The sequence below is a fragment of the Ambystoma mexicanum genome, chromosome 5q (genome assembly GCF_040938575.1).
Source record: "Ambystoma mexicanum isolate Mex_15411 chromosome 5q, UKY_AmexF1_1, whole genome shotgun sequence".
Classification (NCBI taxonomy): domain Eukaryota; kingdom Metazoa; phylum Chordata; class Amphibia; order Caudata; family Ambystomatidae; genus Ambystoma; species Ambystoma mexicanum.
Genome location: NC_090933.1, coordinates 1,334,299,296 through 1,334,312,965, shown reverse-complemented (window position 1 = coordinate 1,334,312,965; position 13,670 = coordinate 1,334,299,296). Strand labels below are relative to the sequence as shown.

General features: G+C 46.2%; 1 protein-coding gene across 2 annotated transcripts in view; it reads right to left on the bottom strand.

Moving 5' to 3' along the window:
* Nucleotides 1–3,208: 3,208 nt before the first annotated feature.
* The window catches only part of LOC138498094 (zinc finger protein 84-like), a 35,265-nt gene continuing 24,803 nt past the window's right edge, over nucleotides 3,209–13,670 (bottom strand). For both annotated transcript variants that reach the window (XM_069621943.1, XM_069621942.1), the window contains exon 3: nucleotides 3,209–8,561. In XM_069621943.1, the coding sequence (XP_069478044.1) occupies nucleotides 6,758–8,179 (1,422 nt within the window). In that variant the 5' untranslated portion in view covers nucleotides 8,180–8,561 and the 3' untranslated portion in view covers nucleotides 3,209–6,757. The remainder of the gene's footprint in view (nucleotides 8,562–13,670) is intronic.

The window sequence follows — 13,670 nt, the reverse complement described above, 5'->3', positions numbered from 1 at the left end:
AGGGGCCTGAATGGAGGTACACTTGCTACTCCCATGTACACCGAACATTTTCCAGTATAGATTACGCATGGGGCTCCCCAGGAATTCTAGGAGCTCTGGTCGATATCAAGGTCGACCCGATTGCCCTATCCAATGACGCATCTATGCTGATCTTTCTTGGGGGACTCAAACCAAATAACCCATTATGGTCCTGGAGATGCCCAAACGAAATGCTCAGAATAGGGTACTACAGGAAGCAGTGACGGACACAATTACAGACTATTTAAGGCTAAACGACGCGCAGGGGATACCCCCGGGGACAGTTTGGGACGCCTTTAAGGCTGTACTACGGGGGGGTGGGGGGGATGGGGAGCGGATCTCTAGGTGCAGCTAGACAGAAAGAGAAGGACAGGTTGGAAAAGGACCTGGAGGTAGAATTGAGGGAGGCCCCGAACGATTTAGCAGAGGATAGGGACAGGGAGAAGGCCAGCAGAGTGAAAGAAGCACAGAGACCGCTTAACATGTTCAGGTCCATCAAAGCAGAGAGAGCCCTGTTGAACCTTAAGCAGCTCCACTATATCGGGGCTAACAAAGCAGATAGGATGCTTGCAAGGCTGTTAAAACAGAAGGGGCAGCGCCATTTAAGGGGGGGGGATAAAATCAGGTAGCCAGATGGATCCATAACCACTGTATCTGAGGAGATAGTACAAGCTTTCGCCACAAACTACAAACAACTCTACTCCTCGGAACACCTGAACTAAGCTAGGACAAAGACCTTCTTAGATAGGGTGAAGCTAACCAAAATAACAAAGGAGAGCAGGAGGTATCTGGACAGGGAAATCACAGAAGAGGAGGTAGAAAGGACAACAAAGAACCTCCCCACCCAATAAAGCACCAGGCCCAGACGGCTACTGGGAATTTCTATAAAACATACTGCAATGAGTTAAAAAACTTGGCTTCACAATCCATTCCGGGAGGGAGAAGGGGTGACCCACACGATGACCGAAGCAAAGGTAGTACTCTTCGAAAAACCAAACAAGGATCCCACTAACTGCGGATCCTACAGGCCCATAGCATTATTCAACAGACGTGAAAATGTACACAGGGATTCCAGCAGAAAGAGTTAAAGGAGTACTGCCTGGAGTCATTGGGCTAGATCAATCAGGCATTATCCCTGGGAGAACGTGGGACAATACGAGAAGGGCGAGCCACCTCAGAGAAGATAGAAAAGATCCGACTCCCAGCCACCCTGATCTCTCTCGACGCTGAAAAAGCGGTTGATCGGGTGGAGTGGCCCTACCTATTCCAAGCAATGGTAAGGATGGGTTTCGGCCCGGAATATATACGAATGGTGGAAGCAAATTATAGAAACCCCTCGATAAGGCTGGCAGTGAACACACAATTGTCCGATACTTTAAGAGTAGAGTGAGGAACCAGACAGGGATGCCCCAGAATTCAGTCCCCTTACGATAGGGGAGAAGCTGTGTGGCCTCGTAGGGCTGGAGCACCAGGACTCCCCAAAGCCACAGACGAGAGCCCTGATGACATTGCTTATGTTAGGTTATTTGGCATTTATATAGTGCTCTATATATCATTGGTATGACCTCAAAGCGCTGGTAGGTTGAACGCCCTCAGGGACTGCAGTCCAGGTCAGTAGAGCAAGTAGAGAGATATAGTGTTGTAGGGTGCGTGGGTGCACCAGTTGTGTGCAGCTGGTGTAATTGTCTGATAGTAGCTGCATTAGTTGAGGTGGTGGAGATATCAGTTGAATGTGTGCAGTCTGGTGGGTGGACATCCAGACCGGGTTCTGACAGAGTTAGGCCTGTAGGAGGCTTATATGAGCCGCCAGGCCAGTTTGTCATGGGATATAGCTGCGTTTTATTAGAGTGATGAGGTGTTCGTGGGGCAGTGTTCGTATGTGAGCAGGTAGGACAAATTTATCGAGGGGTATAGCTGTACTCTAATTGAGTGATGGTGTAGAGAGTAAGCGTAGTGATATGATGGTTCATGCGTAAAGCGCCTAAGCATAATGCGCTTCGAAGCAAGTGGTGGGGTACGGACAGTAGGGACATGCCAGGAACGGTACACGAGGGCTGGGTACACATCACGGGGAGCCGTGGTAGGGACAAACAGCAAGCATGCATGGGCCCAGGGTACAGAGGGACATTACGGGGCCAGAGGTCTGGGTATACTAAGACAGGAGGGACAGGCAGTCACTACATGGGACACAAGAGGGGCATGGGTGTACAGAGATATCATAGGGGACCAGGAGGATGGGCATATTGTGTCACCGCAGGGAGGCAGGGCTGTGCACATAGTTGGGTCCAGAGGGATACATAGCGACTGGAAGGATGGATTTACAGAAACAGGGCGGGGTGGCCAAGAAGGCAGGGTACTGTGGGCATAGAGCAACGTCACGGGGACTCGAGGCAGTGGGATACTACAGAGGGAATTATAGCAATATCACGGGAGCAGGAGGGCAGGGGATCACAGCGACACATCGGTGGAGGGCTACGGGTGGGGTCAGGGGGATATATAGCGACATCATGGGGAACGGAAAGGCAGGGTGCACAGCGACACACAGGCACAGTGGGATCATGGGGACTAGGGGGCAGGCGATGCAGAGTGATATATAGCACAAAGGGGTGCACAGAGACAGAGGGCTGGGCTCACAGTGACAGGACGGAAGGGCTAGAGGGATACATAACGACATGGGGAAATGGGGTTGCACAGTGACACACGGGCGCAGTGGGGCATACAGCGACATGACGGGGACTAGTGGGGAGGGTAATACAGAGGGATACATAGCGGCCTAGGAGGTCATTGCAAAACAGTGGATGCAAAAGGACCCACCCTCGCAGATTAGCTGGCTACGGAAAGTTTGGGACGTTCTGGCCCTAGAATGGGTCACATATGATTCAAGGGGACTCAGGAAAATTTCATAAAGACTGGGAGAAGTGCTCTCCTTTTTGAAAAGCGATTACGTACAACAGTGGTGCCCACAGTACATTCAGGTCTTGGACATACATTGATAAGGCAGAGGTGACGGGAGCCACCCATCATCGATAGCGATACAGACCAATCTATATCATACTCTAGTACATCTGCGCTCCACGAAAAGGGGGGGGGGGGGAGAAACAGACTCAGAGGGGTGGGGGGATTTTTAGAATTGAAATGGTTAAAATGCCAATAAAAAGATACCTTATAAAAAAAAAAGATTCAACACAAATGGAGTTACTAACAATTTATATTTGATGTTAACACAGTGACATATTGGCTGAAGCTCAATATTCATTTCATCAGCATTTCACTCAGTGTATGAATCCCGGTGGGAGACTTTTACATTAGACATGTCAGTTTATCCAAGACCAGCTTTACTTTGTAAACATTTATGTCCACTATTCCTTCTTGGAATTTAGAGAACAGCTGTGATATACACCCACAAATCTCATTTCAAACAGAAGGGCACCATTTCATTCCCAAATTTGCATGACTTATCGTCTCACACCACAGCAGATTTTTCTATTCCACCTGCTCTTTCTACTCTATTCACAAAATGTCACTTTTCTAAAATACACGTCCACATAATTTAATGGAACACTTGACATCTTCTCTGGGCCCTTCACATGAAACCAATTTTTTGTAAGATAGTGCTTTAATAGTGGGCATGCACCCTCTGTTGTGTAATTGCACCTCCACATGTCGAGCCCAGGCTAGGGAACCATCTACAAATCCTAAATGCTGCAATAGAGCTAGTCAATAGTGTAATACACTAGAGGGGATCCTGAGGAGAAAGGGAAAATGTAGTGCTGTAGAACATGCTACACAAAGAGGAAACACTGCAGCATTCAGCGAGGATGGCACTCCTGGTGAGGCATGCATTTCTTGGAAACGTACTTTGAGTAATATTGGAGATTCCAGTTTTATGGATGTCATTCTTCATGTTTTCCCTTTGCAAAATAGTCTTTGCACATGCGTTGAGCCAAGCTTAGTCTAATTGCCATATGAGAATATAGACTTATTCCATTTTTAGTATTCAGGAGGGATCCAGATCATTTAAAGTTGAGGTATTTTAATCCCTATGTGTTGATGTTGAAAGGGTGTACATATGTAATTCCCATTAGAGGCATTTCTAATGGATTCCTACCTGTCACTGATTCCTCATCTAGAATATCCAGATCCTAGCACAGCTGTTCCTGCCATCAGGTGGCTCAGCACGGCTCTCTGTCAGGTCCGTCTAAATCCTCTATGTGCTTTGCACCAGAAACGACATTGAGGCCAGTATAAGTAGTGGAGCCATGCCCCATGACCTCAGTTCCTTTTTTCTACGCATTCACACTCAACGCCACACCATGACTCCACAGTGTGAGTGAGCTCCAGGCTTTGTTTCACCTCCCCATTTGTTTCATTCCAAAGAGAAGGTGACTGAGAGCGAGACCATCATTTCAGCCAGAGGTGGTCTTGGACTTCCATCTCTTAGATCCATCTTCCTGTGTTCTTCCCTTCAACTAACCCTTTCAAGGCAGAGGAAAGATTTCATTGATTGGACCCAATACGGGTCCTTAATTTCTACTTGAGAGGCTAGGAAGTAATTTGTTCTTTTAACTTAATTGCAACTTTGTAATTCACACTTCTTTATGACTAGCAATTCATGTAAAATAAAAGACATTACTTTCTCTACATATCAAGCAAAAATCCCTGTAGACCACCATCCACTAATACTGCCTGGCTGGCATCACTGGGCTGAACATATTCCTGAACCTGAGTGGGAGAAAGCAGGAAAGTTGGCACCCATTTGTCCATTGCTTCCAATTTTACAGTTGGGCGCTTGGCCACTTTTTTTTTTTTAAAGGGAGCGTTTGCCAGTTCTTGGGGAGTAAATGGTTAATATACTGCTCATCTGGAGGGTTGGCATTTTTTTATTAAGAAAATCTTTCCCTATGGCCCTTATTCACCAAAAGGTTTATGGGTTCTAACAGCAAATAGACATTAACGCATAGGACAACCTAGAAAAATTAAGGAAAGACAGAACAGACGGGTCTTCAGCAAGCATCTGAAAGCCATTTGGCCTCTGGTGGCGTGCAATCTTAGACCAAGGGCATTCGAGATACAGGGTGCAAAAATAAAAAGTACACCACCTCCTCATCTACAGGAATGGATTTAAAAAAGGTACAGGGAGGACAGGGGTGGAAGGATCCAACGAAGAAAGGAGGGACTTTTGCCATAAAAAGGCATAGACAAAGCACCTTACACCCAAGCTCAGGCGGTCACAAGAAGCCAGTGCAGATTGTAATGAAACAAGCAGGTGCCACCTGACATTAGTCACACATGCCAAGTAGCACAGAACAAATGGCATTGCCATAGTCAAATCAGGAAATAATTAGGGTTATAACAACTGACAGAGTATGAAGGTTGACAAGCATCTATACAAGGGCTGGCTGCCTTGCTGAGATGATGCTACGCTATGCTGAGATCCGGTCAGAGAGAGCAGGGGGTGCATGCCTTAAGATGCCCCTTTGAGTCATGATTGGGATAGTATTGCAATGGGGTTTGATAATGTACTCAAATGTTGCTATGCATTTGAACATTATGATGATATACATTGAAATGTATTGCTTGAAATATAGTGATTTGCCATTGTATAGGTTTGACAAGCCTATACAAGCTATTACTTTAGGTTTAAACTTTGCGATTTGCTTTTAGAAATGCAATGCCACTTTATACATATTGATTTCAGTGATAGAGCAGGTCTATTTGGACTCGATTTTCCTAAAGCAGAAGGGATAAGGCTGGACAGGACGTTGTGTCTTTGTCAATGGAAAGGCGATTTAAAACCCCAGGTGGAATTGGACAGGGCTTTAAAAGCTTGACATGTATTTGAATATCCATGATTCAAGAAATGATGCAGATTTGATTACAGAAGATACTTGATGCTTACCAGACAAACAAATGCGTTTGAATTCTATGTGAACCTGGAGAGTTGGAATATTGCGTTATTCTAGATAGACAGTATGAAGTATTTGTATAAGTGATGTGTAAATAAATACTTTGAGGAGGGCGCTAGACCTTAGCTATGCCGAGAGCTGAGGGGAGACCTCCACTTAAGGTCAAAGCCCTTATTAGCAGCCGGGGTCCCAAGGGAAACCCCATATATCCTATAAGGATCTATAGTTCTTGATTAAACCATTGAGTCTAAGCTTTTCCAAAATGCTGGTGTCCATTAATTTGCATGATGTCTTTAGGCAAAGTGTTGCATGGGATGGTTACCTCAATGCAGAAGGTGCAGTCTCCCTTCTGAATATTCCAGAAGGGATGCTAAACAGCAGTGATTCAACAATCATAATCAGCCATCATTCCTGTCCCAAAGGAAACCGAGAACAGCTGTGGAGGCAGGTTCTTCACAGTATTAGTTAACAGCCATGCCAAACTCAGTAGCATTGTGGAAGCATCTCCTTCTCTCAGAAGCACCTTCTATTGCAGAAGAGATGTCACCACCTACATGTCCTGTCTCATGTGCACTGAAGTATTCGCCACATTCACTACGCTGAAATAGACCCAGACATGCATGTTTTGTCTGGTGCCAAATAAGGTGACTGTTCCGACTGAAGCATTTTCCACATTCAGTGCACCGATCAGGTTTCGTACGTATTCTCCAGTGGTGAATACGATCACAATCCCAAAAGAAGCTCTTCCTACATTCACTACACTTAAGAGGTTTCTCACCTGTATGTAAGGACTGATGGTAAATATGACCTGCCTTATGACTAAACCAGTTCCCTCACTCAACGCAGTCATGCAGTTTTTCACCTGTATGTGTTCTTTGGTGGCTAATAAGACCTCCCCTTCCAGCAAACCCTTTCCCACATTCAATGCACTCATAAGGTTTCTCTCCTGCATGTGTTCTCCAGTGGCTAATAAGACCTCCCCTTCCAGCAAACCCTTTCCCACATTCAATGCACTCATAAGGTTTCTCACCTGTATGGATTCTCTGGTGATTAATAAGATAATCCTTCTGAGTAAACCCTTTCCCACATTCAGTGCACTCATACGGTTTCTCACCTGTATGTGTTCTCTGGTGGTTAATAAGAGGTCCTTTCTCAGCAAACCCTTTCCCACATTCAATGCACTCATAAGGTTTCTCACCTGTATGGATTCTCTGGTGATTAATAAGATAATCCTTCCGAGCAAACCCTTTCCCACATTCAGTGCACTCATACGGTTTCTCACCTGTATGTGTTCTCTGGTGGCTAATAAGACCTCCGCTTCCAGCAAACCCTTTCCCACATTCAGTGCACTCATAAGGTTTCTCACCTGTATGGATTCTCTGGTGATTAATAAGATAATCCTTCTGAGTAAACCCTTTCCCACATTCAGTGCACTCATACGGTTTCTCACCTGTATGTGTTCTCTGGTGGTTAATAAGAGGTCCTTTCGCAGCAAACCCTTTCCCACATTCAATGCACTCATAAGGTTTCTCACCTGTATGGATTCTCTGGTGATTAATAAGATAATCCTTCCGAGCAAACCCTTTCCCACATTCAGTGCACTCATACGGTTTCTCACCTGTTTGTGTTCTCTGATGGTTAATAAGAGGTCCTTTCTCAGCAAACCCTTTCCCACATTCAATGCACTCATAAGGTTTCTCTCCTGCATGTGTTCTCCGGTGGCTAATAAGACCTCCCCTTCCAGCAAACCCTTTCCCACATTCAATGCACTCATACGGTTTCTCACCTGTATGTGTTCTCTGGTGGTTAATAAGAGGTCCTTTCTCAGCAAACCCTTTCCCACATTCAATGCACTCATAAGGTTTCTCACCTGTATGGATTCTCTGGTGATTAATAAGATAATCCTTCCGAGCAAACCCTTTCCCACATTCAGTGCACTCATAAGGTTTTTCACCTGTATGTGTTCTCTGGTGATTAATAAGATAATCCTCCCGAGCAAACCCTTTCCCACATTCAGTGCACTCATAAGGTTTCTCACCTGTATGTGTTCTCTGGTGGCTAATAAGACCTCCCCTTTTAGCAAACCCTTTCCCACATTCAATGCACTCATAAGGTTTCTCACCTTTATTCATTTGCTGGTGGCTGATAACTGTATCATGCAAACGGACACCATTATCAAAATCAGTGCACTGATAAGGTTTTTCACCTATGTCCTCATGTGGGCAATGTTCTTGAGGTGGTAATTGTTCCCACATGTTGTGTACGTGTAAAGTGTCTTGCCAGTTTATTTTGTCAGGTGCCTTGACACTCAATTAACCTTTTCCCAAACTCAGAGCACAAATGAGAAATACTTTTCTTACTGCACATAACATTTGGTCATTTTAGTGCTAGATATACCTCTCCCCCAGGATTTACAGGATGAACACGCTTGGTTACTTGATGCTACCACAAAGTGGTTGTATGGATGGTAGCCATCATGTATAAACAGGCTTCGCAATCTCAGTTCCTGAATACTCTGAAAGGCATCTGGACCCCAAACGTGCACTCTTCTAAAATGCTGGAAATTGCATATTCTAACAATGAAGCTTTTCACTGCGATAGTCATCACTGTTGTTGCATTTCTGGGGCATCAGTCACCTATTAACATAAAAGGAGATGCACATTATTAGTTTCAACACGTTCACAATCACAGGCAGCACATGTAGACTCTACTCAGTAGTAGTGTTGTTAACTCCTCACATATTAACTTATTTGACTTTAAAGTGCCATCTATTGGGGAAAGGAGCCCCAATAGGTGGCAGAGAAGTGGTGCTCCAATGGGAACATTTAGTGGAAGAGGTAACATGCAGAAGGAATAATGCGATTTAGATGTCAAAACACTAGGAAAAACACAGGCTGGGTGAACAAACAAAATCGGGGACATGTATATATGTTCTACCAATATATTTAGTGACTAAATTAGCACGTGGAAGCTCCCTATTTCCATACACATAAGATAAAAGGCAGGCATTTGCCACCAATCGGACGCATGCTTGACCAGTCCGTTGTGTAGTCACTGATGACTTGTAAATTGGCCCAAATATGAATAATATAACCAACAGCACCATCGAGGAAACAGACAGAATTGTCATTTAGGAAAGCGCCAATCTCCTCCCATGGTGAGAATGGCACAGGCCACTATATTCAAACATTGACTTTAAACCTAGATAAGCTTATTTTTTCTGTCAATCCTGGAGATGAGGGTTGGATTTGGAGTTTGAGACCAAAAGAACTAAGTGTATGAGACTCCAGGAACTCCACAATATCACCCCATTTGTCTTCCTATTGTATTCGACACGCTCCCCGGCTTCTCAGAGTAGAAGTCGGGGACCTGTTATCACAGTCCGGGTATGACCTCATGGCAGTCACTGAGTCCTGGCTCAGTGACTGCATATCAAATGAGGCTAACCTGGCTGTGCCCCCAGGTTATGTTCTACTGAGGGAAGAACACAAGGATGCCAAAGGTGGTGGGGTTAGTACCCCTCAATCTGAGGGACACCTTTCAACATCATCTCTGCTCACATGAGCCCCTTGATGAATGTGAATCACTGGTAGCTAATCACGTTAACAGTTATTCTCATTTATCGTCCTCCTCGTAACCTGCCCATGTTCAAGGAACAACTCTTACATCTGCACAACAGTGCCACTAGCAATAAGGCCTTTGTGGTCCTGTTGGGTGACGTTAACCTTTGGGCTAATGGCCCCTCTGATGAAGTCACTCAATCACTGCGGGTTACCCTTTTCTGCTACTGGCTATACTCAGCAAATTACCGGGTCTACTCATGTAGGAGGTCATACCCTTGTTTGGGTCTTGTTGCATGAAGTCTGAGCCTCCAGCCCAATTTGCACTTTATGCCCTTGGTCTGATCACTCCCTACTTAACTTCACCATTACATTGCCCATTGTGTCTTTAAGAGTCGATATTACAATTAGGCTCTCCACTACAACCAGATCATTCAAAAAGCTCACTCCCGAAAGACTATCTCGGGGGCTCATGGACAGACTAGGCAATATGTCAGATTTTGAGAACTCCCCTGATGTTTCAGCACATTTGAAAAACACAATTATTAAGGACCTCACCCCTATGAGCACCAGACTCATCAAACCTGAAACATTGTCAAAGCATTGGTTTAACAACGAAATTCTCACTTTCAGGCACCGTAGACGTGCAGCAGAACGTTCCTGGCGGAAACAACCCTCCCCAGCTTTGCTAGCTGCCAACAAATGCGCAGTAAAAAAAAGTGTAAAACTGCTGTTAATCTAGCTAAATATGCCTTCTATAACAATCGCATTCTTCAAGCCAAATCCAGCTCCAAGGAGCTCTTTTCTATTCTACGGAATTGAATTCTAATACACAGACAACAGGTCAGACACCTCATTTGGTGTCAAACTATCCACAATGCTTTTTCAGCAAAAAGCGCCTTACATCTGGAGGCTAGTGCCTTGTCACTTAATAATGTTACTGTCACCTCTCCACCATCAGCCTCTGTCTCTTCGCCCATTGTTATGTCTGAACAATTCTTTCCCCCACTGCCATTCAGCAAATCCCCAAGCAGTCCCTTTATAGTTCGTCTGAAGGGTCAACCTCTCCACCTTTGCAGGGGCCAGCTGATTATACCCGACAAAAAAGCCCTCTCTCTTTCGCCCCTTGCACTGTATCAGAGGTGAGCAAGATCATTCTCAACACAAAGCCCACTTCATGTAAGGGCGACGCATGCTCCTCTAGGTTGTTGGTCTCAAGACTTAGTCCCTGGGTGACCCAACTGATTAATCAGTCTTCATCGAGGGTCAAATACCTACCAACCTAAAGGAAGTTTGGATTACTCCTCTGATCAAGAAAGCTAATCTTGACCCTCTTCTTTCAAAGCACTACCGGCCAATAACCCATGTTCCTTTTTTACATAAGGTTATGGATCGTGTAGCCTACCTTCAGTTATAAAAATGTATTGACGACAACGCCATTTTGGAACCTTGCCAATCAGGTTATCAAACGAGTCATGGCACAGAAGCAGCCATGCTCGATTTAAAATCAAATCTGGTGTCTATTATCGATCGCGACCAACCAGCGCTTCTGAGGTTATCTTTCTGCCGCGTTCGATTTAGTCAACCACAGGCTTTTGGCATCTAGGCTGCAATCCCTTGTTGGCTGTACCAAGCTAACCACGTAATGGCTAGCCTCCTTTCTAGGCCCCCGAAATGCTCGTGTTATTCAAAACTTCTAGTCAATTCCTGCTCTGCCGACACGTGGTGTTCCCTAAGGATCCCCTCCATCTCCCACCCTCTTTAATATCTATATCCTGCTGCTGGATCACCTGGGTGTCCTGTATACCAACTAAGGTGATGACACCCAGGTCATCTTCAAACTTTCAGGTTCTTATTCCACTGATTCTAAGGCTATTTCTGCCATCTACTACATCATCCATTTTTGGATGAGTCAGAATTCCATGGCGTTGAACGCCGACAAGACAGAGATCCTTATTGCTGGTTCCAGTCACATGCTAAAGAATCTTCCAGAGGACTATGCATCATTATTCATTGCCAATGTGTCCATCCCAGTGGTTCAAAGCGTAAAGACGCTCAGCGTAACCGCTCAGCGCAACTATTGACACTGAACTCTATGCGCTCACATGTGGCTAAAACTCAAGCCACATGTGGCTGGATTAATAAGCAACTTTGCTCAATGCGTCCCTTTCTATCCGTCAACATGTCTCTCCTTGTAAATTCAAGGTTTGACTATTATAATAGTCTTTTGGTAGGCACATCCTCATCTCGCCGCCCTGCAGATTACCAAAAACGGCACTGTTAGAGCTGTGCTTGGCTTGCCAAGGCGGCACTCCATCACCGAAGCCCGGAAATAAATTGCACTGGCTTCCTATCAGGCAAAGGGTCTCCTTTAAGATACTTACACTTAAATGCCACTGCACCCAGCTACCTTGCACCACGCATTCAACGACATCCCAGGACGTTCGCTCAGGTCAATCAAGCAGGTCAGGCTCCGTCAGCCTCGCTTTCGCCTAGCTAAATTCGGAAAAACTAACTTCAATGTCATTGCTCCAGTCCTTAGCTCTCTACTGAAGTCCTCCACTTTGCTGGTCGACTTCAAAAAGAATCTCAAGAATTAGCTTTTCACTGCCCCTTAGTTGCGCCTCTTTACTCGTATCCGAATTAGCCTGGTCTGTTTTGTGTACGCTGGGGGCGGTGATACATTCTAGTGGAGACTCGACCTGGGGCACCACCTCCAAGGACAAGGGTGGAAGCATTGGAGTCCAATAGGGTGCAGCACCAGGGCAACATGCCCTGCTTTGGAGTGCCAGACTGTGGGCTACTTAGCCCCCCCCCCCCCCCTCACTCCCACTGTGGGTCTGAGGGGGTTCCCTGCAAAGCTGATTGTAGCAGAATATCACTGATTGACAACCAGGGACCCCACTCGCTGTGCAGACGCCATTCCACCAGGCGCTGCACAGGTGAGTGAGGCCCAGCCCAAGACCCTCCTGGGTCCCCAAATCTCTATGATTAAGAGGCCCGGTGCGCCTCCTGGCACAGGCGCCCACGTGTTTCTCTGTCCCTGTTCCACTTCCCATTCCTCCCCTTCCTCCTCCCGCCTCCAAGCCCACCCCCGGCTCTCGACTGGCCTAGAGGCCGTGTTTTTGAACAACCAGGGACCCCACTCGCCGTGCAGACGGCATTCCACCAGGCGCTGCACAGGTGAGTGAGGCCCAGCCCAAGACCCTCCTGGGTCCCCAAATCTCTATGATTAAGAGGCCCGGTGTGCCTCCTGGCACCGGCACCCACGTGTTTCTCTGTCCCCGTTCCACTTCCCATTCCTCCCCTCCCTCCTCCCAGACCACCTCCTCACCCGATTGGCTCACTCTATACTACTAAAGTCATGCCCCCGAGGGCAGCCCTCTGCCCGGCAGCCCCCGCGGCTAAGGGCCCCAAGGTCAAGGGCGGCTCCAACAGAGGCGGCTCCAACAGAGGCGGCTCCACAAAGTGTCTGCAGGTGTCAGCAGGGGAAGCCAATGAAGCCACCAGACACCGACAAAACTGTAAGTGCTGGCATGGGTGGGGAGTAGAGCAATTACTCTACTCCAGAAAGCTCCTGCCACTCTAACTTACCTTTCAACGGCCTACAGCATAATGTTAACCAGTACAATACCCCAAGAGAACCACAAAGATTAGTCTGCACCAAATCTAGACAGAAATGTGACTGTTGGCATATGCCACACTTAGATGGAATTTCAGAAATGTGACTGTTAGCATATGCCATACTTAGATAGAATTGTGAATATTAGCATGTCCACACTTAGAATCGTGAACATTGGACTGCGTCGCGTCTGGATAGAGTTGTGAATGCTAGCATGTCCACACTTGGATAGATTTGTGAATATTGGCATGTCCACACCTGGCTGGAATTGTGAATGTTGGCATGTCCACGCTTGGATGTAATGGGAACATTAGCCTGTGTCGCATCTAGATAGGTTTTGATTGAAGGATAGCATGCCCGCGCCTAGATGAAACTCGATTGTTAGCATGTGCCATGCTTAGAACTGTGAACACCAGCCTGCGCCACTCCTAGACAACATTATGAATGTTGGCATGCCCACACCTAGATAGAACTGTCACCACTAGCCTGTGCCGCTTCTAGATAGGACTGTGATCACTTAGAGAAAACTGTGAATATTAGCATGCTAAAGGTCAGGTAACCCA